This window comes from Electrophorus electricus, chromosome 24 (genome assembly GCF_013358815.1).
Source record: "Electrophorus electricus isolate fEleEle1 chromosome 24, fEleEle1.pri, whole genome shotgun sequence".
Lineage (NCBI taxonomy): Eukaryota > Metazoa > Chordata > Actinopteri > Gymnotiformes > Gymnotidae > Electrophorus > Electrophorus electricus.
In genome coordinates, this window is record NC_049558.1 from 6,058,752 (window position 1) to 6,075,213 (window position 16,462).

The 16,462-nt window shown below is 40.7% G+C and overlaps 1 protein-coding gene across 2 annotated transcripts; it reads right to left on the reverse strand.

Moving 5' to 3' along the window:
- Positions 1-41: 41 nt before the first annotated feature.
- zgc:194282 (tyrosine-protein kinase Srms) lies at positions 42-14,923 on the reverse strand. 2 transcript variants are annotated; one of them, XM_027007029.2, is made up of 8 exons: positions 14,099-14,923; positions 13,169-13,290; positions 12,080-12,246; positions 9,802-9,949; positions 5,491-5,649; positions 1,769-1,950; positions 1,315-1,471; positions 42-1,090 (listed from the first exon to the last, which is right to left on the reverse strand). In XM_027007029.2, exons 1-8 carry the CDS (start codon positions 14,443-14,445, stop codon positions 891-893), a joined length of 1,482 nt encoding a protein of 493 aa, XP_026862830.2. In that variant the 5' UTR covers positions 14,446-14,923; the 3' UTR covers positions 42-890. The 2 variants fall into 2 exon arrangements, with proteins under 2 accessions (XP_026862830.2, XP_026862829.2); XM_027007028.2 differs by having other exon boundaries at positions 1,009-1,090; positions 1,315-1,491.
- Positions 14,924-16,462: the final 1,539 nt, after the last annotated feature.

A 16,462-nucleotide genomic window follows, 5' to 3' on the forward strand; every position in this document is an offset into this window, starting at 1 on the left:
ATCCTCTAGCTTTCTAATGTTTTATACACGATGCAAACACGTATTCAAAAAATATTTTATTTTAAAATATCTTTAGTTAATGTTGCATAATCCATCTCTCTTGTAATGAACAGGAAGACACTGGTCACAGAAATGATTTCTGTGAAACTGAGTAAGAGGCATCAAAATGATGGTCAAGAGATTTTTAACTCCTGCAGCTCCTGTTTTTAAGCTTCACCACCTCACCACAGTATAAGTGCTCAGATTTGCATATCTGAAACAGACGCAAGCAAGTCTTTTTTTCATAGAGATTTACCACAGATCCAACTTAAATCTCCACTGATTAGATGTAACAGTCTTAGATATCCTGTTTGCTGGCTCCATTGCTCAGTGTGCGAAAGTCCACAGTTGGCAGGTGAAATCACTGGTAAACAAAACACTCACCCGATATCAGATAAGATTAGTTCCTATAGGTCCAGATACTCATCTTGAATTCTCTGTGTGGTCAGACTGACTGTAGCCTGTAGTATAGGCTGAACACTGCTAGGGACTGCAGCATGTGCATCCTTTGACAATAATGTATAATACAATAAACAGCAAGACATCAGCTGTTGCTGACGGCACAGGATATGGTAAACCTGGCATTGAAGTATGAAGCTTTTTCCTGTTCATCTCCTCAACCTTAGCATCATTATTGCATATGTCATTTAATACAGTCTATACAAACACCATTAACAAATAAGAGGGGGAAAAATACAGCTGAAGATGCCATCATTTTGGTAGGGCATCTACCAAACCATCGATTTGACGTAAGTTAGCTTCAGTAGCAGTGCAATTCAAAGGTCTCCTGCACCTTCTTGTCCTTCTGTCTCCCCCCTCTTTCAATCCTTAGACTGGGTCCCACCCTGGCTCTAAACCTCAATGGTTTTGAAGTAGATCCTGGAGTAGATGTTGTCCAGCTGACTATGCAGGGCATGAAAGGAGGGCCGTTTGGAGCTCTCAGCAGCCCAACACTCCTGCATCATGCGGTAGATGTTGGGCGGGCACCGGCTGGGGCACGGCAACCTGTACCCCGAGGCCAAGATCTCCAGCACTTCCTTATTGGTCTTACCTGAGAAAAGGACAGAATGGGATAGGGTGTAAGATACACATGTGCACATTCGCATGCAGGAAGCCACTCACTCAGTAATGCGCTGAAGGCTTATTAGATGGTATGTGTTTGTTTAATATTTAGGCCTAGGACTGGGTGTAGGTGTGTGTGGTCAGCAAGGATGAGAATAAAGCATGTCACATGGCATTTGTGGGTGAAACGGGCGTGGCAGGGCAGACCCTTACCCTCATATGGCATTTTTCCCCGTGACATCATCTCGTAGAGCAGCACTCCGAAGGACCAGACGTCCGATTTAACAGAGAAGCGCTGGTGCAGGGCTGCCTCTGGAGCCGTCCAGCGCACAGGTATCTTGGTGTTCCTGCTGGCCGTGTATACGCTGTCCTGTCGACGCACACATGTACCTGACTTACATACTCACAGAACCACGTTCGTACGTGTACAGCCATATATTTCACTGAAACCTGGTGTGAAAATGATATATAGAGACAGATAAACATAAATCGTAATCCTGAATAAATAACAAGGATTTTTCCTGGTCTTTCTATACCTATCCATGAGGAAGTCTGAAATGTGATTTACATTTATTCTTAACAATCCACCTAAAAAGGTCTGCACTGCATGCTACCCTTTTCATGTCCGGGTGAGACATTCCTGCGCACGTAGTTCCTTCCTGGCTACCTTTATAATGCGAGCAAGGCCGAAGTCAGCCACTTTGCACCCCAGGTCGCTTCCCACCAGGATGTTGCGCGCGGCCAGGTCCCGGTGCACAATATGGCGGTCCTCCAAGTAGGCCATGCCCTCTGCCACCTGAGCAGCCATGTAGATGAGGTGAGCCGAGGTCAAAAGCTGTCCCTCTGGAGCTGCGGCACAGGAGCACATGGGGGAAAAAATAACATTCACGTATCCACTACTGCACAAAGGAATTTTTTCCCAACCTTTGCTCTGCCTAAGACGCTCCGGGACAGGCCACTAATTCATGTATAAAACAATGCAGACCTATGAAGTTAAAGAAAGGCCCAACTGAAACGATATGTATTGAGCTGTGTCTTAAAATTGCTAATCGGGTGAGTGATGGACGTGATATCGATTTTTCTGTATAAAATTGATACCAATATCTTCTGATATAGCATTTGAATGTTGCTCAATATTGATACGGATCCAGTTATTCTTCATTAAAAACCACTGTGGAGATGTGGTTTAGTTGTTTGGGTGAAACTTAGACTGTTGGGGAATTGTTTTTGTGCGAGATGTACTATATATGCTATATTTCCAGATATCATGCATGAATATGACAGATACATTTAAATAAAATTCTAAAAAACAGAAAAGTGTTTACAAGACTAAAGCATTTATTTTTCCAATAAATCTTAATATATCGTAATATTTATTGCTTTGATCATCACCTGTTTGGAATACACTGCAGCTCTGTATTACAGCACAGGCCCAAAACTGCACGCCTGATGCCGCACTGGAGCATCAGCTAAGGCAGTTGGTGCAGGTCTATTTAAGTGGCCTGGCTTTCCTTCAGTAAATATATTTGCTCATATTTATATTTAAGCAACGTGAAACCTACTGTTGTCAATAGCCCAATCTTCAACTCTCCTCCCTCTCTGCCCTTTTCAACTTATCGTACTAATATCGGCAATGCTTGCCATGTGCACACACACACACACAGACTAGTATCACTCTATGGAGTGCAGGGAACTTGTGTTTGCGCGCTATCTGTCTCTCTCAGCTCAGCACCGGTGACCCCCTCACTCACTGACCCCTGAGATTTATACTATAGTTCTTCTGCATTTTTAATCATTATTTAATGCAATTGTTATTTCACATCAAATTAATATTGACATTATAATACTTCTTGTGAATTTCAGTGGTAAATCGCTGTTATACCCACAATATAACACACACACACACACACACACACACACACACACACACACACACACACACACACACACACCTGGCATTGAGTGAGCAGACAAAGGGGCTATGTGTACGAGTCTCTCTTCAGTCGACCTTTGCATAAAACAGATAGAAATGTAATATGATAATTACAAGATGGTTATTCGTACTATCCATAAATAAATAAATTATTGTGGACGGAGTTACCTTATTCTTTAGCTTCTTATTCAATTTTTCAAGTTTTCCACCTTTTCATGCATCAAAGCCACAAATTAATTAATTCAATTAATTTCTAGAAGCAGAGTGCTTTACTTCGTTTATTCGTCCTCCTCTCCTCTCCGACTCGGTTTCTGTCAGGTTGCTGCTGCTCTTTCTCCTTTCCCTGACCCTGAACTTCCTTAACAGCCAAAATGGAAACAACGTCGTTTGCGTATTGCTTCCATCGCATGTTTTATAAGAGGACGGATTAACAAATGTATCGCTCTCGGTCGCAGATCTGCGGTTTCTATCATTAAGGTGAAGAAAGCTAAACTCTACAGCTGTGCATAAACTCTGCTCAAAGTAACCTAACTATTATCACGTGACCTGCGGTGCGCCTTTGCCATTTTCGCGTTGGCTTTGCGCCAGCATCGGATCCTCTTCCTTTAAAAAAAATCTTCATTCGATATCCGAACCAGTATTTTTTTTGCTGATATCCACCGGATTCCGATGCGTGGTATCGGATCGGTGCCATGTCTAGTGACTGATGACTTTCTGGCAGGGAGTGCTGAGGTTAGTTTGAAATAAGATTGTGCGCTCACTAGTTATGTTTCACACAGGGGGACATTTAAATGTTCCGCACAAAACGACCGGAAATAAATCCGGTACACTCTGAGCTGCACACAAGTGCAAGACCATTACGTGTCCTAAAAAGAATGAAAAGAATTATCTGAGAAAAATCTCTTCTAAATCTCCCCTAAATTGCTGTAATATGCTCATTCTGAAGTTCATGCTCATTATGAATCCTTTTGTGTTATACACCCATTTGAATATGACTGTCGATTCTAGGATGAAGTCACTTGGATTTTGGATATTTTATACCTTAATAAAAGCACTCATTCTACAGTACAGCGCTCTATTTTTATACCAGTTTGGCTCAAAATATAAATTTCTATTTTAAAACAAAAAGAGGATCTTATAATATTGCACCTGAGCTATGAACAATACAGAAAAGGCCTCACATAGAACTGCAGCATATGAAAGACCCAGAGAAGAGATCAAGAGCTGCACCTCTAGCCAGGACACCACTCCACACCACACTGGAATCAGCTCCATTCAAAGTAAAGGGTGCTTTGTTCTTCTAATGAATCATACGTGGATGAATTTCATGGGGAAGCATTGAGAGTGATTTAGGTAAATACTAAGGACACAGGAAGTCTACTTCTACAAAGTTACTCCTACAAAGGCTTCCTCTCGCTATCATTGTGAAGGGCACTTTCAAGCTACAAAAAAGCAACATCAGAATATCTCACCACTTAATTATTATCATTATTACATTAAGTGGTTTCATGCTGCAGCTTGGAGATCAGCCATAATTGGTTCTTGAAGAAACATACCACTCTGACACTTGTTGCTTCTGGTGTAACCACATTTTTCTTGTCCTCTCATGTGCATACGTTTAACTGAACTTTGCTATGCAATACATGACCGCTGAAATTCTTCCCAGCAAAGACATGAAGTCTACTAACACAACTTCTATTAACTAATCTTTAAAACATTTATTACACACACACACACACACACACACACACACACACACACACACCAGATTAACCTGTTGTGGAGCTGTATTCCTTTCCTAGTCCTACCCCTAAGGTAAATGTATCCTGTTCACGCTACACCTGTTCACACAGCTAGCCCCACCCTTTCAGAGGCTTCTGAATGAGACACTCTAAATGAGACTTGCAGTCACTGTCTAAATTGTAGGACTGGAGAACTCGGTCAAGCATTTCAGCTATGACGTGTGGGAATATGGGCATTCACCTTGTTTCTTCGTTGGCGTTACAAACAATCAGCCACCGAGGCCTCTCATCTCACAGAGGCACCCTGCTGCACTTAAAATCATAAAGAAAACTATGCTTTGTGAATTCTATAATGTTCCTTTAAAGCAAACACACAAAGAATTGGCCTTGGGACGCATGGCATTAAAGACCCATGTAGATTTTTAATGATTTGTTGTTTGCTTTTAGTGCAAATCTGTGCTAAAGTGGTGCAATGTGTAATGTAATAGAGTGTATGTTAAATGATGTGAAAAATTGTAATATCCAACACTCCAACACTATGGTCAAAATAAAAGTAAAAAAAATCTGTGAACAGAATGCACATTCAATGGATGTCCCACGACTTCCTTTTAGCAGTGAGATTGGATTATTTCACTTTCGCAGATAGCATGATGTAAACATTTAGTTCAAAAGAAGAAAATCTATTTTTGAAGCAAGCTTCCCTGTGCAACTCACTGGCCAGGTAGGACTTGAGGCTGCCCTTGGTCATGAGCTCGGTGATGATGTAGACAGGCTCTCCCCTCGTACACAGGGCCAGGAGCTGGATCAGCTTGGGATGGTGCAGATTCTTCAGAGCATGGACCTCTTTCACAAACTCATCCAATTTAGTGTCCTCTAAAGGGTGATGGAGACAAAGATGTGGAGGGGGAAGGGGTGAGGATGAGTGACTGTAGATCCATCACAACTGTCTACACTAAGGTGGTTTAATCTAAAACCTGCACGGATCTTAGCAAAAAACGTTTAGAGGGTAACCATAGCGCCCTGGGGAAAATTACTGCTAAAATATGTTGACCTTTTTGCTTACATCATAAATTCTTGGATGCTGAACTTGCTTCAAAGATTAAAACTTAAAAAAAGAAGTAGGAGCAGCAAAAAAGGAATTCTAAAAATCCCCAGTACAGACGTAGCACCGCTGTCTGTGTGTCGTCGATGCCCACAGAAACCACAATGAAACACTTTGTCTAGATGCATGTCTAAAACACATTCACATTCATATGATCAACTGTGATGTCTAGACTGTTTCTAATTAAAAGTGTCCTGTTCTTTTTCATAACCTCTTTTTTGTTGTTTAAAATTATCGTCATAACTTGTTTCGCTAACCTACTAGTAAAGATAAAGCTTTTCCAATACTTGTGCCACATATGAACAGTATACACACCATTTGACCAGTTCAAAGGAGTATACGAACCGGAATACTGATGGTAAGGAGGAATTTATGTATCCTGAATCTTCAAGACTACCAAAGGTGTTATTATGCATAATACTATCTTGACTGCAACATTACACAGCTTTTTAAAGCTTTCATTGTCCTTTTAAATGGGTTTAAACACAGTTCTTGACTTAAGAAACAGCTGCTTATACTGTGAGCACAAAAGTCGTTCAGAGATATCATGTCTACAGATTATTTAGCAAGTTATTAATTAGTATGTTAATGAATTTGCCAAAAATGTAACTATAAACCGTTATTTACATCAGTGATTATTTGACCTCTCAGTTACAGAGGTGGCTAGTTACATGATGAAAGCATGACATTTAATCTTACATAAGCCTGAAGCCATAAAATAATCCCAGGTAATTTGTAAGATATATAATTACTGTATTTATTTATTTTTGTCAGGTTTCAACATAAGTTTAAATCAATAGCCCAACTGTTATGTCATTATGTTAAGGATTTACAGGTTACTTATGCACAACTTCTGCACTCTAGAGCAAGTATCTGATCAATACACTGCAAAATCATTTAAAATTACCCTGAATGTTGAGAAATATGTATATGTTAAGGTTTCTGTGCTGAAAAATTCCTTTTTGAGAAAACTCGGCTCCTTTCTTGACCTCCTAAACCTGCTGCAGATCAGATGCGGGCGTGTGGAGGACACAACCAACTGTGGTGGTGGTGTGGAACACATACTGGTGTGGTGTGGTGGAACACACACTCTGTGGAGCCAGAGATGTCTGAGAGTGATGATTTAACCTGGCAGTAGTGGCAGCCCTTCTGACCCCTTTGCTTCTAGCAGCTGAAAAGCACACAGGACAGCAGTGTTCCCAAGTGGCTGGGGAACTGTTCTATGGGCATGACACTGAACACAGTGGCTGAAAAGCTGGACTATCATTAATGTTGCTAACTGCAGGCAACTGCACAGTGAAACCATTTTTATTGTTTTATTTTTCCTTGTGCTCTATGAATCACTATGAAATTAGAGTGCCCACTGTCTGCTTTAATTTCAGGCTTTGAATGGCCATTTTGGGTGATTGACATCAACCATGAAAGCTGGCCATCGTGAGGCAGACAGACCATTATGTGTGTAAAAATCATGTTTCGTACACTGTTTTGAATTAAGAAGACACTGACCATTGCAGTAGTCTACAATATGGCAGGCCTTAGAAGAGCACAGTATTGGCTAACTGAAGAACAAGGTTAGTCATAAAGAAAAAATCACTGAATAGATCGAGGTCAATATTGAGGGTGTAGGTGGGCATGTACTGAAGACACGCATGTAAACAAGTTCAGGGAGTTTACCACAAAATGTAACCCACTGGTAAGCCTGGTGAGCAGAAACAGGCCACATGTTTACCAGAAAGCACATTTGAAAAAGCTTGTAGATTTTTAATGGAGAGATAAGACTGTACCAGAGGGCAGGAAAGAGCAAAACGTAGGGGAACAAGGATCTCAGGTGATCTGAGATGAGGCATCTGTGAAGCATGGTGAAACAGGCATGCCTAGCTGCCAGCAGAACATGGTGAAACAGGCATGCCTAGCTGCCGGCAGAACTGGCTCACTTATTGATCATGTGAGTTGTACTGAACCTTTAATGTTCAAATCCAACCCCCCTATCTTACAGAAAACTCACTTTGCATAAAATTGTAAAAGCAATTTTTTTTTTCAGACCCAAAATGGCAATTCAAAATGGCAAAATGTCCAATTCAACCACCAAACTTGAATCCAAGTGCAAGAATTTCATTTTCTGAAGATTACACAGAGTAACTAGGAAGCATACCGATTTGATTAAATAATATTCCCAATGCTTTATCCCCTTAAATGTCAGGAGTGTGTACAAAACAGGCTGTTCCTTTAATGTTTTCCCTAATAAATATTTAAATACCCTCAAGTTAAAGATGTTATTTATATTCAATTCAATTCATTTAAAAATAACTAAACTTCACTGTCGATTTATGTAAGGAGAGTGAGGGGCATGACCTGTATTGCACTATATATATATATATATATATATATATATATATATATATATATATATATATATATTTTACTGCACTGTATTTTTTTCTACTATTTCTGTACTTTTTAGGCAGTCATGCTAAGATAACCCTACACATTGAAAGAGGTAGGAAGAATCTACCATTCACCACTTGAATGCATAAGTCAAATAATTGCATTATAGAAGTGTCATGGTGCCTGATGGGCACGCTCACTGCCACACACACAAAGCCCACAGGTACACTCCTCCAGAGCTGTGCATTACTCCTGTCCCTGGATGCAAAAGGCGCGTCGAGTGAAACTGCTACTCTGCTCTTTCACTCTGCCAAAAGAACGATTGCCAGCGCTATTGCATTTTTTTTTTTTCCTTTTTAATTCTGCTCGCTGCAGGGCTTGCTTTGTTGTTGGTGTCTAGATGGATAATAAAGACTTTTCATTCCCACACTCATGTCTCCCTCCCTCCCTGCTGACATCACAGTAAGGAACAAAGGTTCAGTAAACAAGGTGCTATGAAAGTGGAAGTTCCTGGGTTCTGAAACAATAGTGACTACAGATCATACTGCTTTTATAGAAAAACGTCTATAACCAAAGCAGTACAGACTACAGTCAGAAATGTGACAGGCAAATACAGTCCAAATCCCTCCACACTGCCATCCTAGTGCTGCTGCAGGATGATGGTACAACAAACGACTGTTTATAAAAACAAGCATGTGAGAGCCAGGAGTGAAAGTGGATCATGAAAAATGAGTAAGAATCATGGCATCCTGTGGTAGGCCTATGGTAGTTTTCGCCATTACCTCGCAGGTGTAGTTGGGGGAGGTTGTACACGTGTGTGTGTACGTGTGTTGGGGAGGGGGAAGTGTTTTGACTATTCCTTCTTTCAGTTCCTAGTGTTCTTTCACTACAGCCAAAATGTGCAGAATGCAGTGGAATCCTTTTAGCACAAGGCTGACCATCTCTCACGCCGTCCCAGGCACAAGGAACCCAGGCTTGCCTCCTCATAAATTCATCTGGAGACACAGTGTTCGCATACACATGGCACAGAACCTAAAGGGCTGGATAATCACTCCAGTGCCTTTACCAGATTGCTTAGAATAAAGTGGCAAAAAAACTAAGGATCTTGTTAGACTTTCCAAAATGGGGATTATCGTACTTCACTGGAGTTCAGGTGATATATTTTCCAAGCGCTGGAGCAGAATCCCCTGGTTCACCAAGATCACCACTTTCCTGCAAAGTTGTTTTCCAAACCAAACCCAACACACTGCACGGGAAGGTACAGGGAGGTGGATCCATGTAAAGAAAACTTGTAGTGACTGAACTAGAGGGTGAGAGTTAGAAAACCTGAACAAGGGAGCAGAGTACAGAACACTGTAACATAAAGTATGAAAGATGTTGGACAAACACTAATGCGTGTAGTGCAACAACTGACATCAGAGCAATGTGAACATAAGTCCGCTAGAACCAAAAACCACGAGCTCACTTCTGTCACGTTTTGTCATGTTTTGTTTTTTGCTGCGTGTTTATAAGAAGTATCCGCTCAGGCGAAGACCCACCTTGTTTTAGCATTTTGATGGCCACTTTCTGGTTTGTTGTGGTCCACACTGCCTCCCATACTTCACCAAAGTGCCCTTCCCCCAGCTTCCTGCTTAGCTGAAACTCTTCTCTTGGCCTCTCCCATGGTTCCATGTCAAAGAGCTCCCTCTGTTCATGTTTTTACACACACACACACACACACACACACACACACACACACACACACACACACACACACAGTGTTACAGCAGCGATGCTACTTTCTACCTTGTCCTATAACAGGTACAAGGCCCCCTATCTGACCTCAATAAGACAAGATTGCATCTACATCTTGCTCCAAGACAGTCTGACAGACAACACCCATACTGAACAGGTGCCTGTTCTGTCCACCTCTTCTGGATATATGGGAGACCTGAAGTTGTTCTGTTGTTCAAGCCACTAAGAACTAAGAACAGAGCCCTGCCTTCATGCTGAGTTGTTGTTCTAAGGTGTGGCATATACCTAATACAACAAATTCCATTACCTAAATGAGCAATGTCCACTGAAAGTCCACTGACTTTATGAATAAAGCATGTTTGTGTATATGAAGAGATGTTTATGGGAAAATATTATAAATGCAGATACTTTAGCAGTTATTTCAAAGATATTACAGAATTCTAAGAACTGAGAAATTTTATTTATATTAATCAAGCATACTAGAAAATACAATTACATTTTACATGGCAAATAAGCATTATTTACACAAAGAATAAGAGCTATATTTACACTGGTTTTGAAATATCCTTCTCAAATATAGTGCATCTAATGTATCTGAAAATACTTCTAGTTAAAAATTATCATGTTGTGAAAATTATAAATTAATGATTTGTGCAACAACCAACAACCAAATAATATGAAATTATATATTTAGTCAGTATAATATCCATGGTCTTGGCAGGGGACTTGTTTGTGCCAATGGCTGAAATGTATCAAAATCAAACCACTTGAAGATTGCAGTGGTCACAATCTTTAAAAAAGAGCAGCCTACTGAAATACTCTAACAGATATGCAAACAACTGAAATGTAGCAAAGTTTTAAGTAAAAATGTTTGAATAAAAATACAAAAGTAGAAGACAGCTGTTCTATCCGCAGCGAGTGAGCGACTGAAGGAGTGAGTGAGAGTGAGAGTGTGAATGGGTGACAGAGTGAGAGGGTGTGAATGAGTGAGGGAGTGAGCAGAAATTAAGTGTTGGTGAGTGTGCTAGAGTGAGCGAGTGAGTAAGTGAACAGGATACAGGGTGAGAGGGAGAGTAGTGAGTGAGTAAGCAGAATGTTTGAGAGCGCGTAAAAGAGTGAGTGAGAGTGAGAAGGTGAGGAAGTGAGAGAGTGAGTGAATGAATGCATGTCCGTGTCTCTCTGTGGAGCTTCACGTCCATGGCCTCAGTGACTCAGCCTCAGTGTCTTCCCATGAAGGCGGAGAGTCTAGAATCACACCGAAGCCCAATGAAAAGAAAAACGAATAGCGAGTTTTTGTAGTACAGGTACAACATATGGCAACAGCCTTTTGCTATTGCTACACAGTATCTTTTCAGTTCATAGCATAATGAAATTAACATTTTCGGCAGTCTCACTGTGAGGGCACAAGGAGGTTTATGATTAACCACAAGCCTTCCTCATTATATACACATAAGCATGGACTTATAAAGTGCATAATGTAATCCAGCATTACTGACCCAATGCTAACAGAGTAAAGGCTGACAAAGAGATTTAAACAGATACAGTGCTGTATTTGGACAAAGTGGTTACCCCTGCACATATTTTGACAAAGTGGTTTCCCCTGCACATTCTCTTATCACTGTGGTATTAAAAGCTCACAAACAGTTTCTCTCTCTCATTTGCCAGTCAACTAAAAATTAACAAATAATAGTGAAGAACATGAACTCTGTATGTAAGGTTTGGTTTTATTTATCTCAGTTATCTTCACTTAGGGCCATTTAGTATATATTTAAAGCAGATTGTCACGTGAACAATGTGCTATGTATTTTTCCTACTCTTTCTTTTTACATTTACAGCATTTAGATGATGCTTTTATCCAAAGAGACATACAGTTATGACTGAATACAACTTGAGCAACTGAGGGTTAAGGGCCTTGATCAGGGGCCCAGCAGTGGCTACTTGGCAGTGATGGGGTATGAACTGGCAAACATCAAATATATTAACTACTGAACTTTGGAAAATCTTTGGAATTTCTTTTTCATTTTAGTTGCACAGGACAAAAACAGAGGATTGTCATGTTAACAGTAATGGACCATACCCTACCTGCTGTACACACGGCTGCACCAGGTGGCATCCCAGACTCTTGGGGTTATTCTGGTAGTATCTGATAAGCTCATCCAAAGTTCCAAAGGAGATCTTATCCGATACATAGTAAGCACCAAGCCCAGAACGATGGATACGGAAATGGAAGACATTTGTTTCGTTCCTGGCTGTGAAACAAACCACAGAATCTGTCAGATGTGCAAATGCTTTCAATCAGGTTGCTTAAATTACCACACCACAAGTTCATATTATTACTGTGAGAATGTGTTTTTCATAGAAGCAAAAGAAGCCCATTCATATATTGTACTTGCATTTTAAAATCTCACAATTAACTAAATGAAAATTGAGTCAACTACATCTGACACCAGAGATGATTCTGTAAAACACAGTCCTGGTTTCCCAGAGCAAGGACTAAGTCCACACTAAAAAGGCCTTTCAGTAGTGTGTAATCATTGAGATTACAACACAGTCCAAGAATAGGCTAAGTCTAGTCAGGGATTTTAATGCCAAAATGCAGACTGTGGAATCAATGTAAACGGGATTTGCAGAGAAGAGTTCAATAATTCTTAATCAGTCATACCAGTCTCTGTCATAAAAACAAACACTTAAAAAAAATTAATATATGGATCTAATATACATCTTCCATTGTATTTGATTCATTCAGCATTTTTCCCTGTTATACTACAGAAGGCAAGTATAACACCTACTCTACTGCCCTCAAAAAAGAACCAAGATTCCTGACTCAGTGTCTAAACAAAGCAAGTTGGCCAATAAGGTGTAACAAAATGCACTCTGAGAGATAGTGGATGGTTGAATGGATAATGTGACAACTACGGAAGCAGGTGTAGAGGCAAGAACAGAGCTACTGTTATGAGCAGCGACAAACAATAACAGACACAACACAAACTGCTGAGCTACTAGCAGACAAGAAGACAAGAGGAGAGGGCAGAGAGAGACAAAGAGAAAGAGAGAGAAGAGGATGAGTGTAGACATCAGTAGTAATGTGGCACTTGACAGCAAGCAAGGCAGACTGATCTCTTCCCAGTTAGCGCAGATGGAAGGAAGATACAGAACACGACTGTGGCTGACCTGAGATGGTGTATTCATTACTGTGGCTCTCACTGATTCGGACCAGGAAAGAACCTGCTTTATTCTGGGGCGCCATCAGCAGCTTCTCAGCTTTCTCTCTGTTTATGTTCCCATAGTACCATCTGATACATACACACACACGCACACACGCACACACACACACACACACACACACACACACCAAAACCATAAACTGCATGGATGGAAATTATATTAGTGACTTAGACATGTAGACAAAGTATGTTGTTTAAATTTCACATGTATGCTCTAATTCTTACTGCATTTTTAATGCTACCTATAAGAGTATAGGTTACATCTTTTAATACAACCTGTGTACATTATCTTTATTCACTGTTGGTCTCAGGCGTGTAGGAATTCCACTCTATGGAATTCCAATGTGTGTACCTGAACAGGTTTCATGACAAACAGACCTGGAGAGCAATTAAGCTTTAATAAGCACTACTGTCACGTCCACGTGTTGGTTACGCGAGTTACGGGAGTAATGACGGTTTCAGTGAAACTGTCACAGACACACTAGAGGCCTAGCACGCTGAACTTCCACTGGCTTTCACCGATTAAAAGATTAAGAATGTCTCCTGTCTAAAATCTATATGCTAATCTGCTTCCGTTATCACATGTACCCGCACGCCTTATTTGAATTTATCCTTACTGTCTGCGGTCGATATCCCACGGTTCATTTACTGATGACCGGAGCTATACTGTACCATAGCTGCCTAATTCAGCACTTTGCGATGAAGACGGTGAAAGCAAGAAGGCAGCACATAACTACGTTTCAATATATCATTCTTTTTTAAAATACAATAAAATATCCCGTGTCGTGCAGCTACACTGAACCAGCGTTTGGTTGAGTTTTGAGAAGCAGGGCTCGTGCACCTGCAATATGTCAATTCAGCAATTGCTATGACTTACTTGTATTTGGCGAATTCATCTTGCAGCAGCGCAACATAATTTGCCGGCACCAGACCAGATTCCAGGCTGCCCGTGAGTTTTTTAGCTAGCACGTATTCCCCTCTCTTTTCGATAACCGACAGCTTGTCACCTTCTTTAATAGTCAGCTCCTCCTCGCTTCGGGCATCGAAGTCGTACAGCGCAGCGTACAGCTGCGTCGGCTTTTTCTTCGGAACCGGGATCCGTATGTCACCCGAAACGGTGGGGATTTCGGCCGGTCGACCGACGTCTGGGTAGTTAATTTCGGGCCATATCCTGTTCCATAATCTGTTCAAGCATGGCATACAGGCGCGACAACAATCCTCCATCCCAAGCCTTTATTCCTGGTCCCAGCTACAGACGCCACGGTAGGCAGAATACACGGCAGCCGCAATAAGCCCCAGCCTAGACGATGATTCGGGGACTGTGCGGATCCTTCATGGGTGTCCGGACGCCGCGATCCTTCTAGGATCTCTTTCGCCCTCTTCTCTTTCAGTCAGCGCTGTGAGTGCTAACGTAGCGGAGGATCAGGTGAAACCGGTTTTGTGTAGAGATGGATCACTAACGCAAAAATAAGCACGCCATGGGAATGCGGAAACATACTGCTGAATGAGAGTTGAACGAGGTGGGAAAATGAGGATATAAGATTTAAGATGATGTCCCTGGAAGCCCATCCTCGTCCGTCGATGAATGCTGCATGATCTGAAAGTGCCTGCGTTCCCGCCTACCATTATGACCGTCGCTCTTTATTATAATAGTGCGCAGCATACGGCGCCTCTTCTCTGGAGCAAACGCGCGCGTGTTTGTGGCCGTCTTCCTGCAGCGCGTGGAGCGAGCCTTTCTTCACACACACACACACACACACACACACACACACACACACTTTCGATTCCTGTGCGTGTTTGCATAAGTGGGTGGGTATGAAGGCACTGGTAGTCAATCTCCAGCATACGCTTACCACCCACTTTATTAAAATCACCTATTTATGACTGCCCACTTTATTAGAAACACCTATCTGTCATTGGCCACTTTAGTAGATACTCCTACAGCACAGATGCATTGTTCAGCTGTATACCGCAGAATGTAGCCCATATATGGCCAAGGATCCCATCATCACTGCACTGTCATGAACATAACTGATGTTGGATGATTTAAACATGTCAGTGTCCGGGGGTTGAGAGTCACCTGTCACCCAAAAATATGCAGCCAACAGCAGTATTCTAGTCAGAAACTTAGCGTTGAAGAATATGTGAAGGAGACCAGAGGCCGTGTTGTAGTGTGTGCACGATTTTGCCCTGCTTGTGTTCTGCTCTCACACCAACCCTGCATACTTATCTTTCCTCTCCCAGCCTCTAACGCCTAGTTGTGCACATAACTCAGGTTCAAAAATGATGTGCCATTCTCCCAGGCTGCAGGAATTTATCAGAGCACAATTAAAATTTAGGAATATCAATCAAAAACTGTGTGTGTAGTAAATATATACACCATTGTTTAAAGGTTTACAATCATCTGTTATTTTATTTAACATTCATTATTTTATGTACTATCAACTTTTACAGGCTATATCTGAATAATACTGATTAGACACAAAAAGGTAATTTAGTTTCAGGTAATTTGAGGAAAAAAAACAAAGTTAAATGATAATTAAGTGATAATTACACACGCACACACAAACGTGTGTGTGTATATATATATATATATATATATATATATATATATATATATATATATATATATATATATATATATATATATATAATTGATTACTTATCATTTAATTGTGTAAACTGTAGTCCTGTGGTCAGGAACCGATCCTTGAGCAGTTGTTGAAGGATAGTTAACACAACAGACATGCTATAGTCTCTAAATGCACACCTACTAAATGCTTTTGATGAAGTGGTGGTGAATGTATATGCACTAGTCATCTAATAATTACATTCATTTCCTTATTGATATTCCAAATGCAGAAATGATTATGGGTCATGTGAATGAGCGAGTCTGTGAATTATCTATGAGGATGGTTGGTAATTCAGATAGCATTAGTAACATACCATTATCTACTAATAGCTTATGTCCTTTTCTGTATCTCATAGTCCAGGATAAGGATTACACAAAAACAGGATACAATATAATTTAATACCATAATTTTTGATGGTGTTGTATGTTGACATTTTGATCACATTGTCATATACAATATCTTTGAATTTAGCACCGCCAAATCAAAAATTATTTAAAAAGTAATTTCAGTATTTCCTTTTGATACTGTCACATCAGATCTCATTAAATATGCCATTAAAATCTTAATTTTCATCATCATGCATTTTGAGTGGGCTATAAAGAGATTGT